The 23,867-nt window shown below is 48.0% G+C and overlaps 1 protein-coding gene across 6 annotated transcripts in view; it reads right to left on the reverse strand.

Annotated features, from left to right (window-relative positions):
* PRR36 (proline rich 36) overlaps nt 1–23,867 on the reverse strand; it is a 61,753-nt gene that overhangs the window by 30,053 nt on the left and 7,833 nt on the right. The window contains exons 1-3 of one of the 6 annotated variants that reach the window (XM_073653865.1): nt 5,839–5,915; nt 5,514–5,572; nt 4,575–4,742 (exon numbers count right to left, since the gene is read on the reverse strand). In XM_073653865.1, the coding sequence (XP_073509966.1) occupies nt 4,575–4,731 (157 nt within the window). In that variant the 5' untranslated portion in view covers nt 4,732–4,742; nt 5,514–5,572; nt 5,839–5,915. Of the gene's footprint in view, nt 1–4,574; nt 4,743–4,851; nt 5,152–5,513; nt 5,734–5,838; nt 5,963–6,195; nt 6,385–23,867 lie in introns of those variants that run through there. The other 5 variants (XM_073653868.1, XM_073653867.1, XM_073653866.1 and 2 more) reach the window with 5 other exon arrangements.

Below are 23,867 nucleotides of genomic sequence, written 5' to 3' on the forward strand. Positions count from 1 at the left end.
TGGACAGCATACTTGTACAATAATAATCAGGGTTCCTGTGCAAACCAATGATTTTTCACATGGATCATGGGTCTACTGGAAAGATTATTGCAGCCTCCACTATTCTACAGTAGATGTCAACAACAGGCAGCTCCCGTGTTCGTCCGCTATGGAGATGATTACACGGTGCCAGACACGTCTTCCATTTGCGGATGTGACTAGCCTGAGCTTTAGTATGGTTGTCTGAGCCCAGCTCAAATCTGCTGTCTATTAGGTAAGTGACATGCAGCAATGCTAACTGTCAATCACCAGTAAAAGGCGGAGTTAGACTGAGAAAGGAGCTGGGAGCCGAGGCAGTTAAATTGCTCAATCCAACCCAAATCACTTCTAAAGTCGACATATCTACAACAGAGCAGTGGTTTTATTTACCCACTTAAAGACGGAGGCAAGTTTAACTTTTGAGTTTACATTGTTCATTCGTTTTTTGGGGTTTTGTATTTACGGTATTCGTTCTGTGGTAAAAATTACCTTGAATCATGACTCTATGGGTCAGCCCGATTACGACGATATCAAAATTGCATAGATTTTTTTTTTAAGTTGTAAAAAAAACTTAGACTTTTGATAAAAAAATGTTTTTTTTTGTTGCCATCTTCCGTGATCTATAACATTTTTATTTTTCTACTAATAAGCTGTGTATAGACTTGTTTTTTGAGTAGTGAGCTGCCAGTTTTATTGACACCAATTTTTGATATATACAATGTTTTGATTGCTATTTATTGCATTTTTTTTTGTCAAAAGTTGTGACTTAAAACGCAATTCTGGCTTTTTTCTTTTTTTTTTTTCTTTCCCATTATGGCTTTTACCAACCAAGTTAATTAATTTTATATTTTGATAGACTGGACTTTCACAGATGCAAGGATATGAAATGTTTTTTGTTTTTTTTACATTTTCATTATTTTTAATGGCGAAAAAAGGGAATGAATTGAATTTCTATATTTTTTTTATATATTTTTTTAAACTTTTTTAAAACTTTATTTTATAGTCCTTTTAGGGGAATTGAACCTGTGATCATCCAAATGCTTATACTAAATACTGCAATACCACAGTTTTGCATTATGTTACACGTACGCCGCCTAAGTTTAGATAGGGGCGAGACCGGTTACATGAATTTGTTGGAATCTTGGGGGAACCATTACTCAGGGCGACCATAGGCTGCATCTTCTCTTAGGCACAGGATAGATTCAGTTGCTGACCAGACACATTTGACAAGAGTCCTCAGAAACGGTAGAACAGTAACATGTATTGAGGCACGGCCAGTGCAATTTAAGTGTCTCTTTGAGCAACAGGCTCCAGTAACAACAGTACAATCTCCTTCGCAGCACAGTAGTACACAGTCTATCCAGTAGCACAGTACAGCACAGTTTTAATGCATACACAACCACTGGCTTTTCCTTCACAAGGACTCAGTAGTACACAGCATTCTTTATCCTGCATGGAGGGGGGGAGGATCTGATGAGGGAGATGATCCCTATGACAGGATTCCTTCCAGTCCTTATCTTTCTGCCCGATAATACTCCACACTGTCAGCTCAGGGAGTCTATCTGACGTGTGTTTAGCTTCCCTCCTGACATGAATTCTGTTCCCTTGCCTTCTGTGAGATGCAGATCATACACCACCTTTCTCTTCGGCTCTAGCCAGACAGTAAACAACTTCCCCACAATCCGCCTGGGGCTCTGCTAAGATATTCTCTGTCTCAGGTGACTGTGTTAACCCCTCTAGTTGCTGGATGCTTCTGGAGCACAACACTTCCTGTCTCCTGTGCTTCTGGTACTTCTAATAGTTGCTGGAAGCTTTTGAAGCAACAGCACTACTTTTGCATGTCACAATTATGTGCTGAAAAGGCGTACCAAGATAGCAGTAATATTGAAATGGTTAATAGCAACGATGTAACGTAACTGTCATCTACTGTGTGTGGAGAAGGCTCAGTTCATGAGCTCTCCTCTTATAACCTATGCATTTTTATTTCGGGGTGGGGCTGGAAGGTGTTGAATGAGCTGACATATTCCCTTTAAGGGAGTTAAGCTGCAGCTAGAGTCTTGCAGCAACTTGCACCTTTCTCCTTTTGAGAACACATTGACCAAAGGGACAAGTTTATGAGAGGGCCTAAAGGAATAGCTGTCTGTCAAACAAGGGTTTGGCCTACAACTAGCTACAATATATGGCCAGTCCAAGTGATGACACTTTAAAGTACTAATTAAACATATAATCCATATGGAGTTTAATAGGAAGTAAAGGCAGCTGCACAGAGCTCTGGTGTTGCTGCCTCTACTGTAGAGCTGTGCTGCTACAATTTAGCACATGGGTAGCAGAAAATTTCTAGCTTATCACAAAAGAGACAGTCCATTTGACTTACACATGGCCATCAGTGTAATTTAAATCTGTTTTTCTATACAGTGGGGAAAAAAGTATTTAGTCAGCCCCAAATTGTGCAAGTTCTCCCACTTAAAAAGATGAGAGAGGCCTGTAATTGACATCATAGGTAGACCTCAACTATGAGAGACAAAATGAGAAAACAAATCCTGAAAATCACATAGTTTGATTTGGAAAGAATTTTTTTTCAAATTTTGGTGGAAAATAAGTATTTGGTCAATTAACAAAAGTTCATCTCAATACTTTGTTATATATCCTTTGTTGGCAATGACAGAGGTCAAAGGTTTTCTGTAAGTCTTCACAAGCTTGGCACACACTGTTGCTGGTATGTTGGCCCATTCCTCCATGCAGATCTCCTCTAGAGCAGTGATGTTTTGGGACAACCCTCCTTCCACAGTTGCCAGGTTGTATTTCCTCTTCCCTCCACTCCCTATATACCTGCTATCTTATGATGTCTTATGTTTATTCTATGATGAATGGATTTTCCTTGACACGTGTCTACATTATATTCTAAACCGGCACTTAGCCATATGTTATTTTATCATAACTCATAGTTTTCTTAAGGTTTTTTGTGGTAGTGGTAATTTTGAGGTCAATTCTTCCTCTTTTCCAAGGCTTGATACAGTACCATCTATGGACTTTGCTTTTTTACTGCACGCAACACTTTATAGTCTTATGACAATTTTTCTTGACAGGTTTTTATACCGTTGAGCTTTTTTGAGTGACCTTATACCTTGGGTCCTCTTTATCACGAATTGCTACAGTATCATTACCATTTTTTTATTGCATGTGACACTTTATTGATTCTGTCTGATTGCTTGGACAGGCTTTTCATGCCTCTACATTACTCCTGGATGTGCTTATACCTGTCTACTACCTTGTAGGACGATACCTCCAACCTACCAACTGTGGGATCCTTCTATTTACTTCTCCTCCTTTTTAGTAATGTGCTTTTACCGACTGTTTTTTTTAAAAATTGAAATAAATAGTGTTTTTATTTGCATCTATACTTCGTTTTTCAGGATTGGATTGCTCTAGATTGAAGTATTGCATTTAATAGGCCCCCTGACTTCTTTGGAATAAGGTGAAGGAACAGGTTACTGCTCAACTTTTGGGGTTGTCAAACCCACAACCAAGGAACAGAAGCAAGAAACTGCTTCTGCAGCACCCACAGGACTGGAAAACATGGTGTGTTCGCGTTTGTTTGGAGGATGTTGGAATAATAAATCGGTTTAATCGCAAAGCGTTTCGAAGTCGTACTAACTTCTTCATCAGGAGAACCACAGTAATCACCACTGTGATTTACCTGATGAAGAACATAGTGCAACTTCAAAACGCGTTGAGATTAAACCTCTTTATTATTCCTACTTTACATCTTCTGGATCCTTATTGGAAATATCTCCCCGAAAGCGCAGATCACTCCTATCCTCCAAATGATAGTGAACACAGGAGCACTCGATTCACCAATATGGGAAAGACGGTCAAGATTGCTGTCAGTGAAACGATCAGCTGAGGCATTGCTTGGTCCACAGTTGTTCAATATTTTTGGGGGCCTTATACCACTCCTCATTGAAAATAAATGAATGCAGGGTGGAGCCAAGTGTGCATGTTAATGATGGAGTCTGGAGGAATAGCTGTCAGGTATCTAATGTGTTTGAACACCTTAATACAGTGTGAACTAATCAATTAAACTGTAATGAATAACTAATTTGCATGATTAAATAACATTTACCCTACTGCTTTGCAAGTTGTTGCTAGGGTTGGTATTGGCTCCTCAAGTATAGGTTCCAGACACCATTAAATAGCCAATTCTTGTTACTTTTTTTCACAGCTTTCCTGTTATAAGAGGTTGTATAGAATTAGAAACATTGCTATTTTTTTCTGTAAACTGCGCCACACTTGTCTATGGGTTGTATCTTGTATTGCAACTCAGCCCCAAACAAGTGAGCAGCACATAAGACTTAATGTTACCTAATGTTAAACATTTAATGTACCTTTCAGTGAACCATCATTCATGACATCAACATTATACTACACTAACATTTTGATATATTTCATAACCATACAGCACAATTTATATTTATTGTATCAGTTATCCTAATAACACAGACGTACTGGTTATATTGCATCTCAGTAAGATGTAATGGATCGTATCAGCTACTCACCTGCACCCTTTGAGGTTGCTGGTTGGGGGATCTCTGTGACTGCTTTTGGAGATTTAGTGGGGCTTCCGGTTTTTGTACTTTTAGACAAAGAGAGTCTAGAAGTTAGAGGCCTATTTGGGGTTCCCCCCTTGGGTTTCCCGCTGGTGGAAGTGTCCATTGTGATTTAGCCTGCAGAGAGGGAAGATACGGTTATTAACTACTGGATGAAGAACATCTATCTGGTTCTAGACTGATCCCTCTTCATTTGGATAAATTGTGACCTTCTAAAGATGCTTACCCTATTCCTAGAGGTTTAGGGTTAACTTCCAGACGCTGTGCATCTCATCTTCCTTTTAATAACACAGGTCCAGTATTCTCTAGTCCTTGAGGTATTAATTATGCTGAGAAAGCCAGATGCTGCCTGCGCCTCCTAAACACTTCCCACACAGTCACCAATGTGCTCAGATATCCCTACTCCTACATCCTCATCAACGCACAGATACAAGTGTATGACAGGTCTAAATGTACAAAGAAAGGGCTGGCCGCTGTATGCACTCACACAATCCCATATTCACAAATGTCAGGACTGGAGCAGGACCCTCATTTCAATTCAAGTAGTTTGCATTTGAATGGGTGCAACCATCCCCCCATAGCGCGCACACACAAAAACCCTGGGACATAGGACACAGCCTTGATTCCCAGGTTGCCTCATACACTGACATCATTCTGGCTATATATTCAGTATAAAGATACTCACAAGGGTTACATGCAAAATAACAATGCAATAATGTAGACTCGATAAGGAGATAGGGTAACGTGAAAGTACATGGATAGATCCACAATCATGCGCGCACATATTTATGTACTCGCACATCATACAAAAGGAGAATATAAATACACACACAAATATACAATATATAGAGAAATAGTCTTAAGACAATGCTGTACCAATGCACGTACCTTTCTGTGCTGTTCGAGTGTGTGTGTCTGAGTGTGTCTGTGAGTCACTCCCTCTGTCCCTGCTCACAAGTGTCACAGGGGGAAGAAGCAAAGATAGATGAGAACAGGGTACCACGGATAATGAAAGAGTCCAATGGGAGGCGAGTGGAGCTTTTGGTAAGCTGCTCTTGGACATGCTCCCCCCACTCTCCCTTGTTAAGGGGGGTGATGTGAATATTCATACCCTCCCAAGGGGAGATTAACGCTTTCTATTATCCGTCAAAAGAGAAGGCTGAGCAGATCAATAAAGCTTCCTCAACGACACGACAATACCCTATGCACTTACTCAAAGGAGCAGCAGCAGCTGGAGCAGCCTCGCTAACACAGTGCAGAGCCCAGATAGAGGGGGCACTGTCTGCGGCAACACTGCACAACACACAGTCTACACTGAAACGTTTTATGCCGCACAAGTGAAGAATAGCCCCCATAGCCAGGCTACCCACCCTGCAAGCTGCTCCACCACCCGCCCCATGCCAAGCTGCCTGGCAACAATCTTCTGTCTGTTTACAAGAAGAGGATTTCACCACTGACTTTTTTATCATTTCACATACGAGTCTAATTTCTTATCATACAAATTGGCACAAAGGCTTGTCCCTTCCTCTATTGAAAAGAAGAGAACATATCTCCCATTTGTTTTTTTTACCTTGAGAAAGCCGCCGGTTCGGTGCCAAAACGCTTTGGTGAATAAAAAAAACCCTTGTTTATACTCTTCGGATCTCATCCTCTCCATGAGCGCAGCCTGCACATTGTGATAATCTGTGCTTTGCCAAACATGTCTCCCTATATATCATTACTACAAGATGCTATGTTTACAATCCTTGCAGTCAGTGGCTGTGATTCGTATAGATGGGCCAGGATGTACATGCATTGTCTCCACCTTTTCATAATAAAGGGCATTTGTTATCCAACCCCCAATATACCAAGGATAGGCAATGAGTCCGTACACAGTTATATACTGGAATGAGTAAGCAAGTAAGAATATAAACATGCCTCAATTGAGGTTCAAGCATATACACTTCTAAGCTCCACTTCTGAACAGAAATTAGAGTACAAGTCCATATTTTAGCTTTCTCACCCATCCAACTCTATGACTATGTGCCGAATTATGAAAAAGAAGAAACAAGGAGATTATCAACTGGCACTGGACACCTTTCACTGACCTTATTCTGTATTTGTATTTTATACTGGGCAATGATTGTGAGCGATTACTAGGACAATCATCTTCTTGCACCCTTAACGCTTTCACACATGTTGACATAACTGTACGTAACAGTCAGGGTGCGCGTGTATGGGGCGAGACAGGAGCAGAGGCCACTGCATATACGGCAGATGCCGGCTGTAATATATCTGCCGGCATCTGCCTCTATCAGCAATAGGCGCTGGCTGCGATTGTTGCTGTTTAATTACTTAAATGCAACTGTTAATCAGTGGTGTTTAAATAGCTTGATTTCTGGTATATGCGCTCTAGAGCAGCACCCACTCGGGCCCTTGTGACATGATTGTGGGGCACCGATGGGATACCATGGCAGCCAGGGCCTTATGGAGATCTTGGTACTCCTCTGAAAGTAAACTATAGGCTGAGCTTCAAAGGAGATTGCAATTTATTCTACAGTATATACTACTGCAGTACTTTGGTATTACAGTATATTGCATAAGCAAATAAACAGAATAAAGTTCTCTAGGGAGACTAAAAAATAAAGTAAAAAGTTTTAAAGAATATTAAAAAACATAAGTTTAAATCACCCCAGTTTTCCCATTTTTAAAATAAAGAAATATTAACAAAAAACATAATTGATATCACTGCCTCCATAAAAGTCTGCTCTTACAAAATATAATATTGTTTAAATCATACGTTGAGTGCCAAAAATGGAAAAAAAAATCAAACATCAGATTTACAGTTTTTCAGTCATCGCAGATATCCCCCCCACAAAATGCAATAAAAAGTGTTCAACATGTCATATGTACCCCCAAACGGTATCAATAAAAACGTCAGCTCGGCACGCAAAAAAGTAAGCTTTCATACACAGCTCAATTGATGGAAAAAGTAAAAAAACTTCTGGGTCTCAGTAAATAGAGACAAATATATATATTTTGTATACAAATTTCTGATTTGTTTTCCACTACTAAAATATAAAAAAAAATATACAAGTTTGGTATCACTGTAATCGTAGTTAGATGGAGAGTCATGGTGCCGGATCATTTTTACTGCAAAATGAATGTTGTAAAAAACAAAAACCCTAAAACAATGCCGAAATTCCAGGGTTTTTCAGTTTCACCCCACTTGGAATTTTTTTTTTCACATATTTCAATACATTATATAGAAAAATGAATTGGCGGAGAGTGTTTTACAACTTTGCAGTACTTTTATAGTTGGATGGCTGTAGTGTCTCTTTAATTCTGAGTGGCACAGATAGCAGACACATCACCTCTAGAATTACTACACTGTGCTCTCAATGACAGTATTGTCAGATGCTTTGCATAACTAGACCAACACGCCAACCTTTGAGACGGGTACTTTGCATGGCAGCTGCCTGTCCACACATATGTATTTGTAGCATGCCTTCCACTAAGGAAGTAAAATGCGTCTATGTCCGTGTATCATAGACAAAAAGCTTATTATTCTCCTGCTGTGAGCTAATATGGAGTCAGAGAGATAAGTAAATAAATGACAGGAAATGACATATTGTTTGGGGTGACATCGCTGACATGTTCATATTTGTTCAAGGAACATGTAATCTTCTATAATTTCGACTCAGTTGAACAGCTCTCTCCATTTTGTGAGTTGTTGAAAAGGCCGAGCAAGCTTGTCTAACTCTTTTCATAACTTATTTATGTTTTATGCATCATTTGGGAGTTCTATTGACCAGACCATTGTCTGTGATCAAACTAACAATTGTGCTGTACATTCAGATGTATCTAAAATGTCTAAACATTAACATTGTCTGATTATGTTAAAAAAAAATTGATCTTAATCGTTAATGGGACCAGCCGGTCGTCTAATGTCTATAGGGACCACGTGACTTTGTCCCAACAGATGTTGGAGAAAAAAACTGGGCATGTTGAATTTTAATGCCCAATCTTTTTTCCCTCCTGCACAAGATAAATCCCAGCAGAGGTATCTGACAGCTGCTCGCTTCACTTGACCCATTGAAAACAAATGTACACTCAGTTGTACTGAGCATATATTGGTATAGGGGTCAGGAGTCGACTGAATGAGCATTTAATTGAGCTTTTATCCTTTTGTGATCCAGATGAAGATACTTCATCAAACATTGATAAAGTGTATTGTAGGTTCTGAACCTTCTGAAGACATCTATTGTGGTAAACCTTAAAAAGGATAAAACTTGTGCTTTACATACAGTATGTCAGTAGTATCTATATCAAGAACATTCAACTCAATAATGAAAGGTTGTTTGAGTGCAAGATCTCAGCCATGGTATTGACTAGCATAGCTTATGGGCACTAGTCACATTAATGGTGAATTGTGGTGATTGTGAGTCTTAAGTTATGGTTGTTCTAGTTAAAGGTGGACCTAAATATTGCTGGGTATAGAAAATGGCCAGTCTAGGTAATAGTAGGTATAGATAATGTTGTGTCTTAACTAGTGATGAGCGAACTTGCTCGCCACTACTCTGTACTCGCCCGAGCATCATGGTGCTCGACAAGCTCGGCTCTCGGCGAGTATTTCCGGGTTGCTCGGGCGGGAACTCGGGTCCCCTCCCTGCATGTTTGGCGCTCTTTAGAGAGCCAATGAACATGCAGGGATTGCCTGCCATGCACTGTAATGCCGTAGCCATGTTGGTTGTGGGCATTACAGTGATTGGCTGGCCGCACAGCGTCATCAGGTCTATATCAGACCTGGTGCCGTCATGCTCGTCACAATCACTCCGGATCAGACAGTGTAGGGAGAGATGCTGCTGCTGTGTCAGGGAGAGATTTGCTTGTGTATTAGGTAGTGTAGGGAGAAAAACCGTACATTACACATATCCATCTTAACAAACAGTCCTTTTGAGGACTAATCCATCTGCAGAGATCTCAGGCAGGCAGTGTATATAGGCAGGCAGGGTATATAGCAGACTGCAGTGCACATAGCACAAGAGGCTCCATTCCAGTTCTGTCGGCTGCTGCTGTTAGATATTTCTGGAAATAGGCCCAGGTCGCAGGGGCCAGGAATATTTTTTTTTGCATCTTAATCCTCATTATTTGCTTAAAAAGCAATCCAGAGAACACCGTTTTTCTGCGCCATTTGCTTGTTGGCACTGCAGAATACAGCCAGGTCATTTCCATATTACAGCGCTAAAAATCCATCTATTTAAAACCGTGTTTTCTCCGTCACACAGCTCACATATACGTTGTCAGAAAATACTGCCATTTCTGGCCTCCATTAAAAATTTCTTTCAATGTGTCAGTGAAGCAATTCACAGCAGTTTGCTGGTCAAACTCCTTACCTACAGTCCAGGTATTTAAAACTCTGTTTTCTCCGTCACACGGATCACATACAAATTCGCTCCAAACTCAGTCATTTGTAGTGAGCGTGGAAGATACTGTCCTCCATTTAAAATGGGCAAGGCACGTGGCAAGGGACGGGGAACTGGACATGATGGTAATGGTGCATGCAGAGGCCGAGGACAAGGCCGTGGGCAAGCCGAAATTGTGCCACAACAAACACCCACATCTTCTCGCCTGACCTTCCTGTCCCAATTTCTAGGGGACCGCAGCACACCACTATTGAACCCAGAGCAGTGTCAAAAGGTTGTTGGTTGGATAGTGGATAATGCTTCCAGTCACTTAGCCACCACCACCACCACCCTGTCTTCCACACGGTCAAGTCTCAGTAGCCGTGAGTCTGGACCGCATATTCCTCAACCTGATCCTCCTTCCTCCCACCACGCCGAGTACCCAGAGACAACTGATCCCACACTTGGACACTCTGAAGCGCTGTTCACTTTTCCATTTATAGATTCGGGCCTCTCGCCCGGTCCACTTGAAGCGGGGCAAGAGGAGATCGCGTGTAGCGATGCCCAAATATTTGAGCAGCCACGGTCACACGAAGGCGACGGTGGGAAAGTGTCACAAGAGGTGGACAATGATGAGACACAATTGCCAGAAAGTCTGGAGGAGGACCAGGGTGCGGAAGTGGAAGACGAGGTGGTGGATGATATAGTAACTGACCTAACCTGGCAGGAGGACTTGCAGAGCGAGGACAGCAGCGCACAGGGGGAGGGAGGCAGAGCACCCCAACAGGCAGGAAGAAGCAGTGTGGTGGCCACAGACAGAAGGCAGGCAACCGTTCCCCGTAACACCAACACGAAGGAAGTTGCCAGTACAACTGTTAGGTCTTCCCGAGTCTGGTTGTTTTTTAAAGACTGTGACGATAACCCCAAAAAGGCCATTTGCACCACCTGCCAGGCCAGCATCAGCAGGGGTGCAAAATGACCAGCCTGACCACCACCAGCATGATCAGGCACATGGCAGCAAAGCACCCGACTTTGGGGGCCGAACCCCAGGGTCCAGGAACAGTGTCGGCGGGTGGTACCATTGCTTCTTCCGCTGTTATGCATGGAAGCCAATCCCCTGTCCATGGTGCATGCGAAGACGCCTCCTGCCCTGCACCTGTCGTTGCACACTCGCAAGTAGCAGCATCAGGAAGCACGTCCATGTCCTTGTCCCAGCGCAGCGTTCAGTTGTCCATACCCCAGTTCTTGGAACGCAAGCGCAAATATGCAGCCAACGCCCCACAGGCCACACTACTAAATTCTCACATTTCATGACTGCTTGCGCTCGAAATGTTGCCTTTTAGGCTTGTGGAGATGGAAGCATTTCGCAACCTGATGGCGGCGGCCGTCCCTCGGTACTCGGTCCCGAGCCACCACTATTTCTCCCGGTGTGCTGTCCCGGCATTACACAAGCACGTGTCCCAAAACATTAGCCGTGCTCTCAACAACGCAGTTACCGGTAAAGTCCACCTAACCACGGACACGTGGACAAGTGCTTGTGGGCAGGGACGGTACATCTCGCTGACGGCACACTGGGTTAATGTAACATACCTGGCGGCGTCCTTGCATGGTGGTCCATCTCCCACTGTGCAAGAGCGCGCACTTGATCTCCAGTCCAGAATGTCTCTCTGGCTTCCCTCCATGCTGTCTGTTTGTGTCTGTTTCTGCTGCTTAAGGGCGGCGCCCGATCACTTCCTGCTTTTTGTACCTGCTGTGGGTCACACCCCTTGTGCGTCCTCAGCCTATTGCTGTCTGTCACCTGGTATATAGCTCAGCTGCTCCCATCTATCCCTGCCTGAGCATAGTGTTGCTTTCAGTGTGTGCTTGCACTCTGAAGGTGCCAGGTCCCGTTCTTTGTCTCCTGTCTTGCGGTATCAGTTCCCGTGTCTGAACTGAGTCCTGTCTATGTCTCCTGCCTTGCGGTATCAGTTCCCGTGTCTGAACTGTGTCCTGTCTATGTCTCCTGCCTTGCGGTATCAGTTCCCGTGTCTGAGCTGAGTCCTGTCTTTGTCTCCTGCCTTGCGGTATCAGTTCCCGTGTCTGAACTGAGTCCTGTCTGTGTACTCTTGCCTGCTGCCTTTCCTGGAGGCTGTATTTCCAGGCCTGTCTGAACACGCTCCTAGCCTGTTCCTCCCGCCTTCTAGGGGCCGATTACCTAGATCCGTTCCTGTATCTTGTCTGTCCTGTCTGAACACGCTCCTTGCCTGTTCGTCCCGCCTCTCTGGGGGCCGATTACCCAGACCTGCTCCTGTATCTTGTCTGAACACGCTCCTTGCCTGTTCGTCCCGCCTCTCTGGGGGCTGTATTCCCAGACCCGCTCCTGTGTCCCGCTGCAGTGTCGGTCTCGTCCGTACACTCAGTTCCAGTCTGTACTCTCTCCTATCTTTCATCTGTCTTTTCTCTATGTCCGTTCCTTTCCTTTTTCTGCAGAGTCTGAACTCGTACCTAACTCCTGCCTGTTGTCTCTGTACTCCCGTTTGTGAGTTTGTGGTCCACTCGCTACTTCACTGCAAGTACCCTGTGGGTGTCTGGCTCTGCCTTTCCCTTCCTGTCTGTTCCGTGTGAACAGAGCCCTGTCCCCCCTACTCAGCCTTGCCTGCTCTGACTCCTTTGCTCACTGCTCCGGCGGTTCTAGCCTGCTCTGACTCCTTTGCTCACTGCTCCGGCTGTTCTAGCCTGCTCTGACTCCTTTGCTTACCGCTCCGGCGGTTCTAGTCTGCTCTGACTCCTTTGCTTACCGCTCCGGCGGTTCTAGTCTGCTCTGACTCCTTTGCTCACTGCTCCGGCGGTTCTAGCCTGCTCTGACTCCTTTGCTTACCGCTCCGGCGGTTCTAGTCTGCTCTGACTCCTTTGCTTACCGCTCCGGCGGTTCTAGCCTGCTCTGACTCCTTTGCTTACCGCTCCGGCGGTTCTAGTCTGCTCTGACTTCTTTGCTCGTTGCTCCGGCAGCCTTGCTCCGCTCTGACCCTTTTGCTCGCTGCTCCGGCAGTCTTGCTCCACTCTTGCTCACCGCTCCAGGCGGCCTCGTCCTGCTTTACTCTTGCTCACTGCTCCGGCAGTCTCGCTCAGCTCTGATCCTTTGTTCACCGCTCCTGGCGGCCTTGTCCTGCTCTACTCTTGCTCACCGCTCCAGGCGGCCTTGTCCTGCCCTGTTCTCGTTCACCTCTCTGGGCGGCCTCACTCTGCTGTGTTTGTCCGCCACATCTGTGGTTCTGTTCCTGAGTCCCAGTGTGTACTGGGTCCTATCCCGCCAGTGTCCCTACCTGCTAGTGCCTCCCTGTTTGCACTCTAGCTGTGCTTGCCTGTACCCCTCTGCCTGTATTGTTCCTGAGTCCCAGTGTGTACTGGGTCCTATCCCGCCTGTGTTCCTACCTGCTAGTGCCTCCCTGTCTGCACTCTAGCTGTGCTTGCCTGTACCCCCCTGCCTGCATACCCACCTGCCTGCATACCAGTCGTGCCTGCCTATACCCACCAGTCTGTGTGCCAGCCTACCAGTCTGTTCCTGTATTCCCCTGTGTGGGTCAACCCCCGTGTCCGGAGTTTGACCTGGAGTAGCACCTGGTCCCTCTGCCCGGTTTCTCCCTGGTGCACTGGCGTCGTATGCCGTCGTGCCACCTTGGTCGGATCGGCCAGATACTTAGACACGCCCCTCCAGGCACTCTTCGGTCCATGGTCCAGTGGAACCACAACACCCGCACACGCCAGTCAGTCCGGGCGTGTGCATTACAGTTAACATAGTGGAAGCCGGGACCCAGTCACCCAGTCGGACCTTGGGACGGAACAGGTCCTCCCGATGCCAAGGATTGCGGGCCTTAGGTCAATCAGGGTTGCCCCCACGGTCTACAGCTCCTGCACCTCATCCTCCTCCTCTTCAGCCTCCATCTCTGAAATTACCACATCAGTCACAAGCTGGAAGCACTGCAGCACTGCCTCGGCCAAGCGGCAACAGGCTGTGCTGAAGCTAATATGCTTAGGTGAAAAACCACACAATGCTGAAGAGTTGTGGACAGCTCTGAAAGAGCAGGCAGATCTGTGGCTCACACCGCTGAACCTACAGCCAGCCATGTCGTGTGTGACAATGGCCGGAACCTGGTGGTGGCTCTGAGGCGAGCTCACACACGTACCATGCCTGGCCCATGTGCTTAACCTCGTGGTTCAGCGGTTTCTCAAATCCTACCCGGAGCTGCCGGATCTTCTTATTAAAGTATGCCGCCTGTGTGCCCATTTTAGAAAGTCAGCTACAGCTTCCGCCGCCCTTGCAGTGTTTCAGCAGCGTTTGCAGCTTCCGGCTCACAGATTGGTGTGTGATGTCCCCACGCATTGGAACTCTACACTGCAGATGTTGGGAAGGATTTGTGAGCAGAAGAGGGCAGTTGTTGAGTATCAGTATCAACTAGGCCATCGGTATTCAGTTCAGACTCCACACATAAGACCTCAGGAGTGCACATGGATGTCAGACATATGTACCATCCTCCAAAACTTTGAGGACTCTACCAAGATGGTGAGCGGCGATGATGCCATAATTAGCGTCACCATCCCGCTTCTCTGTCTTCTGAAACGCTCTCTGCTCACAATCAAAGAGGATGCATTGCAGGCGGAGCACGATGAGATGGAGCAAGGAACCATACAGGGTGATTACACACCACCAAGCCTCATCTCATCCCAACGTGGATTGGGTGACAATGAGGAGGAGGAGGAGGAGGAAGGACAGGAGCTAGTTTCATGCACTATAGACGGTACTACCTGCACAGCTGTCATACTGTCTGTTCAACGTGGATGGCCAGAGGACAGAGAGGAGGAGGAGGAGAGCATGGTCAGTCATCCTCTTGGTGAGGACACGGAAGTCTTGCCTGTTAGTAGTCTGGCACGCATGGCCGAGTTTATGTTACGCTGTCTCTCTCAAAATTTTGGGTGACAGTCATTACTAGTTGGTGACACTTCTAGACCCACGCTACAAGGAGAACTTTATATCTCTTATTCCTAAGGCGGACAGGTCTACAAAAATGGGGCTGTACCAGAAGGCCCTTGTTGCGGAACTATTAAAAAAAATTCCCATCTGAAAACGCTGGCGGCAGAGGGCACATTTCGTTGGACAACCAAGGAGTACAGGCGAGAGAGACACAACTTCAATCCAGCAGAGGCAGGGGAACACTGTCAAAGTTCTGGGAGAGTTTTCTCAGACTCTCCCATCGGACAGGCCCTGAGGCGCGGGGTACTCTCACAAGGAGTGCAAAGTTTGGGAAGATGCTGAGGGAGTACCTTGCCGACCGTACCAACGTCCTCCGTGATTTCTCTGTGCCTTATAATTATTGGGTATCCAAACTGGATACGTGGAATGAACTGGCTCTCTATGCCTTGGAGGTCCTGGCCTGCCCTGCCGCCAGCGTTTTATCAGAGCGGGTTTTTAGTGCCGCTGGTGGAATTATAACTGATAAGCGCATTCGCCTGTCAACTGAAAATGCTGACAGGCTGACTCTTATAAAAATGAACAAGGGCTGGATTGGGCCAGACTTCTCAACACCACCGAATGATAGCAGCGTAACATAAACTCCAATCCAGTGTCTTTTCTTAGGAGGTGTATTCCCATGCACCTTTTCACACCCACACATGGGTATACGCTTCCTGATTTTGGCTATTTGCTCTTGTCCTCCTCCTTCTCCTCATCCTCCACCACCATATCACCAGGGTGACCATGGTCCGTGATGCAACACCCACCTAATTTTTTTTAAAGGGTGTTTATGATGCCCGTAAAAAAAATTTTTTGATACAGTATGTTCATGTATACCCCCCAGGTGTAAATGTTTGTCTGCCCATACCCTTAGTGCATGGGCATTACAAGTATAGGAGGCCCGCTCCTTTCTAATGGGAACATTTTTTTATGAGGCCCTCCTCCACGTCTCTTCCAAGGGGCATTGAAGTGCCTCCAAATTTTTGGCTGCCCTTTCATTCACTGCATAGGCCAACACTATGGGAGACTCTCTCCTTTCTAATGGGAATTTGTCGTTACTGTGACCCTGCTCCATGTGTCTTTTAATTCTTAGTGGGGTTTTTCCTAAAATTGGTCAGCCGTTGGACTCACTGCATACCCTATAACTGTATAGCAGACTCTCTCCTTTCTAATGGGAACATGTCATACCTTGTTACTGTGGCCCTGCTCTATGTGTCTTTAAATTCTTAGTGGGGTTTTCCCTAAAATTGTCAGCCGTTGGACTCACTGCATACCCTATAACTGAATAGCAGACCCTCTCCTTTCTAATGGGAACATGTCGTACCTTGTTACTGTGGCCCTGCTCTATGTGTCTTTAAATTCTTAGGGTTTTTCCCAGATTTTGGCAGCCCTTCCAGTCACAGCATGGGCATTACCACTATAGGAGACCCGCTCCTTTATAATGGGAACATTTTTTTTTACTGAGACCCTCCTCTATCTCTCTTCAAAGGGGTATTGGGTGGCGTCCAAATTTTTGGCAGCCCTTGCAGTCACTGGATACACAATAACAGTATAGGAGACCCACTTGTTAATAATGGGAACAACAAAGCATAGCCGGCTAATGGCTCTCTAACAATAGCTAGAGCCGACTGCTGGCCTTTTAAGAATAGAAAGGGCCGTTTGATGTCCCTATAAAAATAGGCTTTATGACTTTCAGAGTCCCTCCATCATAAATAAAACAGGATGTGTCTGATGATGCGTCACACACCACATTGCCAGATAAGGTTGTGAAATGTAAAAATGACATTTCCCGGTGAAAGCATTTGTCTTAAAAAAAAATGTAAAAAAAACAAAACAATAGGATCTTTCTTTAGTATAAAAAACAGCGTCACCAATTTAACCTCAATGTAATCACATTGTTCAGCTCATGCACCTCCTCCTCCATCTCCGAAATGACCACATCAATCACAAGCTGACAGCACTGCAGCACTGCCTTGGCCAAGCGGCAACAGGCTGTGCTGAAGATAACATGCTTAATGCTGAATTGTCAAACCGCCCAGCGCTGCAAAGTTGTTGAAAGCTGTAACACAGCAGCCTGATCTGTGGCTCTCACCGCTGAACATACAGCCAGGCATGGTCGTGTGTGACAATGGGCGGAACCTGGTGACGGAGAAATGACAGCCGGGGTAGATACAGTTTCTCTCTATGCCAGTCCTTTCACCGAGCTAAAGAATATGGCTGTGGTGAAATACAACTCCCGCTGAGAAGCTGTTTCAGACTGAAAAAGATTGTGCCCACCAGAGGATTTGATTCTGAGGGCTAACCTTTCTCCCCCGCTCAAGAGCCCCATAGCAGCTGCAAAGTTAGCGCTATCATGAACTCTCCTGAGGTAGAAGCCAAGGCACACCAGAGGATTCTCTGGTGGGACCGTCCAACCCTGCCAAAAAGCAGTCCTGGCTAAGAAAAGTGTGTGGAAAGGTTCCCGGACACTCTATGGCTGCTTTTTTATTGAGGAGGAAACACACGCAAACACGAGGACAACATACAAAGTCCTTGCAGATGTTGTCCTTGCTGGGATTTGAACCTAGGATCCCAGTGCTGCAAGTGTTCAGTGCTGACCACTGATCCAATGTGCTGCCGCTCACCCTCTAATATCTAACAGGCTGGACAAACTTGTGTGGCACCCCAGGGGTCTGGTTTCCACAGTAATAGCAATATTACGTCTGAGAGCAGGTGGGAGGTCTCCTGGTCAGGAATCCTATGCATGCCACACCTCCTGCCCAGTCCTGGGAGGGGAAGAACTTCCCCTATATAAAACTGGGGCTGAGGCAGGGTTAGGGAGAAAGAGAAGAAGAGGAGTCCCAGACAGAGACACAGTCTGGTCTGGAGTGTAGCAAAAGCAAGGAAAGAAAGATCAGGAGCTCAGTGGGAGCAGTGCTAAAAGGAGTCAGGGGCTGGAAGCTGTAGAGCTCGCCCTGATTGAAGAGTTCTCACCAGACCCGGAGTCCGAGGCTGTGGGGACTAATCCTTACCCAGCAGCAGAAACCGACCGGCAGGGGATTTCAGGTCCTCTGGCCCAGAAACCCGAAGGCACGGTCACACGCAAGGGACCAGCACCGCCGTCGTGGAGCGGAAGCTACGAGAAGGCCCCGAGTCACCGGCCATACGGGTGAGCACCACACGGTACACTCAGGGACGTGGGCTACTTTTACCCGCCTCTAGCAAGGTAGCCAGAAGAGTACAATTAGTTGGGGAGGCCTACAACTCCGCCTGGCCAGGGGAGATCCTATCTGCTCACAGACTGACCAGGCCCCGATCGCTAGCCAGTACTCCGGGAGGGTCTACCTTTGCCACCAGTAAAGACCCTGAACTACACCGCACCGTCTCTGAGTGGTTCCTGGTGCCTGCGTGCAACTCTGCTAACCCCATCATTCACGTCGGCTGCCCTGAGGCCATACCCCTCCCGTTGGGGGTTATACCATCCACGCTGCACATCCGTACCACCGGCCTCAGCGGTCTGCCCTGCAGCGGCGGCTTCATAGCCGCATTCAACGGGTGGCGTAGTCGAACACTCTAACATCTACTGCTAAAGACTGCCATTTAGTTTGACACCCTGGGCACGGACCGGGTCACCGCCACGAGGACTACTAACCCCAACAGATCCGGCTCCGGGTATTCCCCGCGTGCGCAACGCTGCACCACAGCACAGGCCCAGGGGGCGCGTCAACTTTTGGCGTAGTCGGCAGGATTCCGTGCCCGCAACCACCGGGTACTGCGTGCCTGAAAGAAGACTGTTAAACTTACCTGTGGTGAAGATTCCCGCCATCCGGCGCCATCTTCTGCCTTTTTCCCGCCATCCGTGAAGTTTTCCCGCCATCCGGCGCCATCTTCTGCCTTCTTCCCGCCATCCGTGGAGTTTTCCCGCCGTTGGACGCCATCTTGAAGATGCCGCGCGGGAAGAAGAGGGGCGTGGACTCTGAAAGCGCGCGAGAACTGAAGCCCCGCCTCACGTCAGGACGTTGCGTAAGGTCCTGGAAGGAGCCCAGCAGACGCCGACGTCACAGGAGCGCGACGGAAGGTCCTCAACCCTGACGATCCACTGCGGAGCCGCGGCCTACGGAAGAGGATCATCGCAAGGTAGGCCACGGTCCACTAGGGGGGAGGAGGATGTCGGATACGGAGGAGAGCTTCACCGCCACAGCCGCCGCCAGCGCCACCGCTGCTGCGGTCATGCCTTTCACCATGCCCTATATCCCGGGGGCAGCCTGGCTACCCCAGTACTCAGGGGAGTCACATACCCTGAATGACTTTAGAGAAAAGCTGGATAGCCTCTTCCAGGTGTACCCCCTCACAGAAGAGCAAAAAGTGAGCATCCTGGTGGCCCAACTAACCGGGGCAGCCCAAAGGGAGGTAAAGTCCTGGCCACCTGGGAGGAGGACTGTCGCAGGGATATTAACCCGGCTGAAGGACACCTTTGATACCCGCACCTCAGCCGAGATTAAGCTTAGATTCTACGGGTGCAAACAGCGAGCACATGAGAATATAAGGGACTATGCACTAAACCTACAAGAGGCCCTGAGAGCCATTAAGCAGACCGACCCTGACAGCGTGGGAAACGAGGACAGGCTGTTGACCGAACAATTTATAGAGGGACTATATTGCAATGCCCACCGAACCCAGTTGCGGGCAATGGCCTTACAGGATCCTCATCTGGACTTTGCACAGTTCAAGGACAGAGCCATCCGGGTGCTCCGAGAACCGGCACCGGGTGGCGTGGTGACCCACAGGCGCCCTACTACCGCTTACCACCAGGAGGCGGCGCCTTTGTCGGCAGGGCCTGTGGGAGCTGACGCGCAGGCTTTGAACAATGACCCGGCTCCAGACCTGCACCATCAGGTCCAAGAGCTAGCTAAAAGCGTTGCTGCGCTAACCCGAACTGTGCAGTCTTTACAGGTTTCTGCTCCAGGGAAGATCCAGCTGGCATCCGGACCGGAGGACATCCCGTGGCGTCGACCAAGGAGGACCCCACCGGCCAGAGGAAGACCCAGCGACCGATACAACGAGGACGGACAACCCATCTGCCGCCGCTGCAATCAACCCGGACATATGGCAAGGTACTGTCCTTTAAACTGGCACAACCTGGGGTAGAGGGCCAACCCCCAGGAATAAGATCACCAGGCCCATCGAACTGGCGTGACAAATATGTGGGAGGACGTCCAGTCTTGCCTGTGGTACTGGATGGCATTCCTATGAGTGCCCTACTTGACACCGGGTCACAGGTCACCACCATCCCGTACGTGCTCTTCAAGCAGTACTGGAATGACTCGGATATAACCCGCTACCCTGACGACGACTTGAGTATCATTGCCAGCAATGGTCAGCCCGTGCCACAGATAGGATTTAAAGAGATGACCATTAAGATCGGTAGAGTCGAACTGGCAGCACAGGGACTGATCATTGTAGACATTGACAAGCGCGAGAGTCACCCAAAGATAACTCTAGGAACTAATGTGATTGAAAATTGTCTTGCAGAGGTGATTTTCATTTTACAGCAGGTTGCCAAGAACGCCAGCTCCGGCCAGCAGCGAGTGCTCCAAAAAGAGATCCGGTCACTGATGCGGCGGCAACAGGTGGAACTCTCCGGTGGTGAGATAGGAAGCGTGAGAATGTGTGACCCTTTCCCTATTGCCATGCCCCCGAAAAGTGAAATGATGATTTGGTGCCGGGCAGCTATTGGTCTGAGAGGTAGAGATTACCAGGCAATGGTAGAACCAGTCTACTCAGACAGTAGGCCCACCATTTTGACGGCACGGGGGGTGGTTGATGTACGCCATGGGAGGGTGCCCGTTCGCATAATAAATATCGGGAAGAGGGAAGTATACCTGCCCCGGTATGCCACGCTAGCCAAATTGTATACCATCGACCAAAATTCTGTACAGTCAGTGGAACCCTTGCCTCCATCTCATCCAGAGGAAGGTAACGGCTCTAAGAAACCAATGGAGGACTGGTGTCAGCAACTACATTTGGGAACTGATTCCACTCCCTCACACCAGAAACAGGGAGTCTATCGGGTGGTTCAAGAGTACGAGAGAGTGTTTAGTAAACACCCGTTAGACTTCGGGCGAGTAAAGGGGGTAGAACACCACATCCCCACGGGAGACCATCCTCCCATAAAGGAGAGATACCGACCCGTACCCCCTGCACACTACCAACACGCCAAGGGGATGCTTAGAGACATGAAGGAGGCTGGAGTAATCAGGGATAGCTGTAGCCCCTGGGCAGCTCCGCTAGTCTTGGTTAAAAAGAAGGACAACACCATGAGAATGTGTGTAGATTACCGGAAAATCAACCGTATCACACACAAAGATGCGTACCCCTTACCAAGGATAGAGGAGTCTTTGGCTGCTTTAAAATCTGCTAACTTCTTCTCCACTTTGGATCTCACTAGCGGGTACTGGCAGGTTCCTGTAGCAGAGGCGGACCGGGAGAAGACCGCATTCACCACCCCGATGGGACTTAGCGAGTTTACGTGCATGCCGTTCGGACTCTGCAACGCACCAGGAACCTTCCAACGATTGATGGAATGCTGTCTGGGACACCGAAACTTCGAGACGGTCCTGTTATACCTGGACGATGTCATCGTCTACTCCAAGACCTACGAGGACCACCTGAAACACCTGGCAGAAGTGTTCGAAGCCCTGGCAAACTACGGCCTAAAGGTGAAACCCTCCAAGTGTCACCTCCTGAAACCAAAGGTGCAGTACCTGGGACACGTGGTGAGTGCTGACGGAGTGGCTCCCGACCCTGATAAGATCACCGCAATTAAGGAATGGCCAAGCCCCTCCAGCGTAAAGGAAGTGCGGCAGTTCCTCGGGTTGGTAGGCTACTACCGAAGATTCATTCCCGGTTTCACCAAAAAGGCAGCTCCTATGCAGGACCTCCTGATAGGCCAGTCCAGGAAGGCCAAGAACCAGAAGCCACCCTTCAAATGGGAGAAGCTGGAAGAAGAGTCCTTCCGCCAGCTGAAGATGGCCCTCACGGGGGATGAAATCCTGGCGTACCCTGATTACAGCCAGCCCTTTATCCTCTACACCGACACAAGTAACATCGGGCTAGGAGCCGTGCTGTCCCAGATCCAGCAGGGGAAAGAACGGGTAATTGCTTACGCCAGCCGAAAACTGCGACCCACCGAAAGAAACCCTGAGAATTACAGTTCATTCAAGCTAGAGTTCCTGGCAGTGGTGTGGGCAGTCACCGAACGCTTTAGGCACTACCTTGCCTCTTCCCGGTTCACCGTGTACACGGATAACAACCCGTTGACACATCTGGACACTGCAAGACTCGGTGCCCTGGAGCAGAGATGGATGGCCCGTCTGTCCAACTATGAATTTACGATCAAATACCGGGCAGGACGCTCCAATACCAACGCGGATGCCTTGTCCAGAATGCCAAACCTACCGGACGTAGGGGAAGATCCAGAGGAACTGGAAGAAGTTGAACTCCCCGCGTTCCACCGTCATGGGACTATCCAGTATTCCCACCGTGTAAGGGGTAAGCAATCTGCTACGTTCAACCCCTTACCTCATTACAACTGGGTGGAAACGCAAGACAGTGACCCCGCCGTCCGACTGGTGAAGGAGATGCTGACTCAGCCAGATGCCCGCCTTGACCCAGAAACTCCGGAGGAGGCCAAGCAACTGTGGGTTGAGAAGAGTCGACTGTTCCTTTACAAGGGGAAGTTGTGCCGCAGAATGGTTAACTCCCGGACGCATGAACTGATCTGGCAAGTAGTGGTGCCAAGAAGAGACGCGGCTATGGTACTGGAGGCATACCACAACGGAGCTGGGCACTTCGGATGGAAGAAGCTGGAGTTCCTGCTGCGCGGGCGGTTCCATTGGGTAGGCATGAGAGGAACCATCGAGAGGTGGTGCAGAGACTGTGGCCCATGCAACCTAAGAAGGAAGGACCGTGCTAGCCAGAAGACTCCCCTGCAGTCCATCGTCACCAAGCAGCCGTTGGAACTGGTAGCCTTGGATCATGTAAAACTGACCCCCAGCAGAAGTGGCTACGTCTATGCGTTAACCATCGTGGATCACTACTCCCGGTTCTTGGTTGTCGTCCCCGTCAAGGACTTAACGGCTCAAACGGCAGCTAGAGCCTTCCAGCAGCACTTCTGCCGTCCACACGGATACCCAGAGCAGGTGCTGACGGACCAGGGACCTGCCTTTGAAGCGGAGGTCTTCCAGGAGTTCTGCACTCTGTATGGCTGCCGGAAGATAAGAACAACACCCTATCATCCGCAAACCAATGGACTCTGCGAGAAAATGAACCAGGTGGTGATAGACCTTTTGAAAACATTGCCCCTGGAAGAACGCAGTCTGTGGCCTGAGAAACTGCCTGATCTGGTGGACCTATACAACCACATCCCTGTAGGTTCTACCAACTGTACCCCGGCTTACCTAATGAGAGCAAGACCTGGTAAGCTGCCTGTTGACCTGGATATGGGAGTCCTGACACCCGAGGACACTTCACCAGAAGCAGACTGGGACACAGAGAGGCAGCAGCAGTACCGGAAAGTACAGGAGAGCGTGGAGCGAAGTCTCTGTCATGCTAGAGAAAGACAGGAGAAGACTTACAACCAGTATGCTCCCGCTGTTCCCCTGGTACCTGGAGAGCAGGTCTTGAAGAGGAAGAGACGGCTCCACAAGTTGGACGACCAGTGGGAGAAGGACCCGTACACCGTACTGCCCTCAAGCCATGAGAACCCGAAAGTCTGCACAATCAGTAAGGATGGAGGAGAAACCACAGCCATTGTATCCCGAGATCACCTGAAGAAGTGTCCCGAACAGCTACGGAACCCTGAAGAAGAACAGGAAGACCCTCGACCCGCAG

Source organism: Phyllobates terribilis, unplaced genomic scaffold, assembly GCF_046119375.1.
Source record: "Phyllobates terribilis strain yellow unplaced genomic scaffold, ASM4611937v1 Scaffold_11__3_contigs__length_659146591, whole genome shotgun sequence".
NCBI classification, from domain to species: Eukaryota; Metazoa; Chordata; class Amphibia; order Anura; family Dendrobatidae; genus Phyllobates; species Phyllobates terribilis.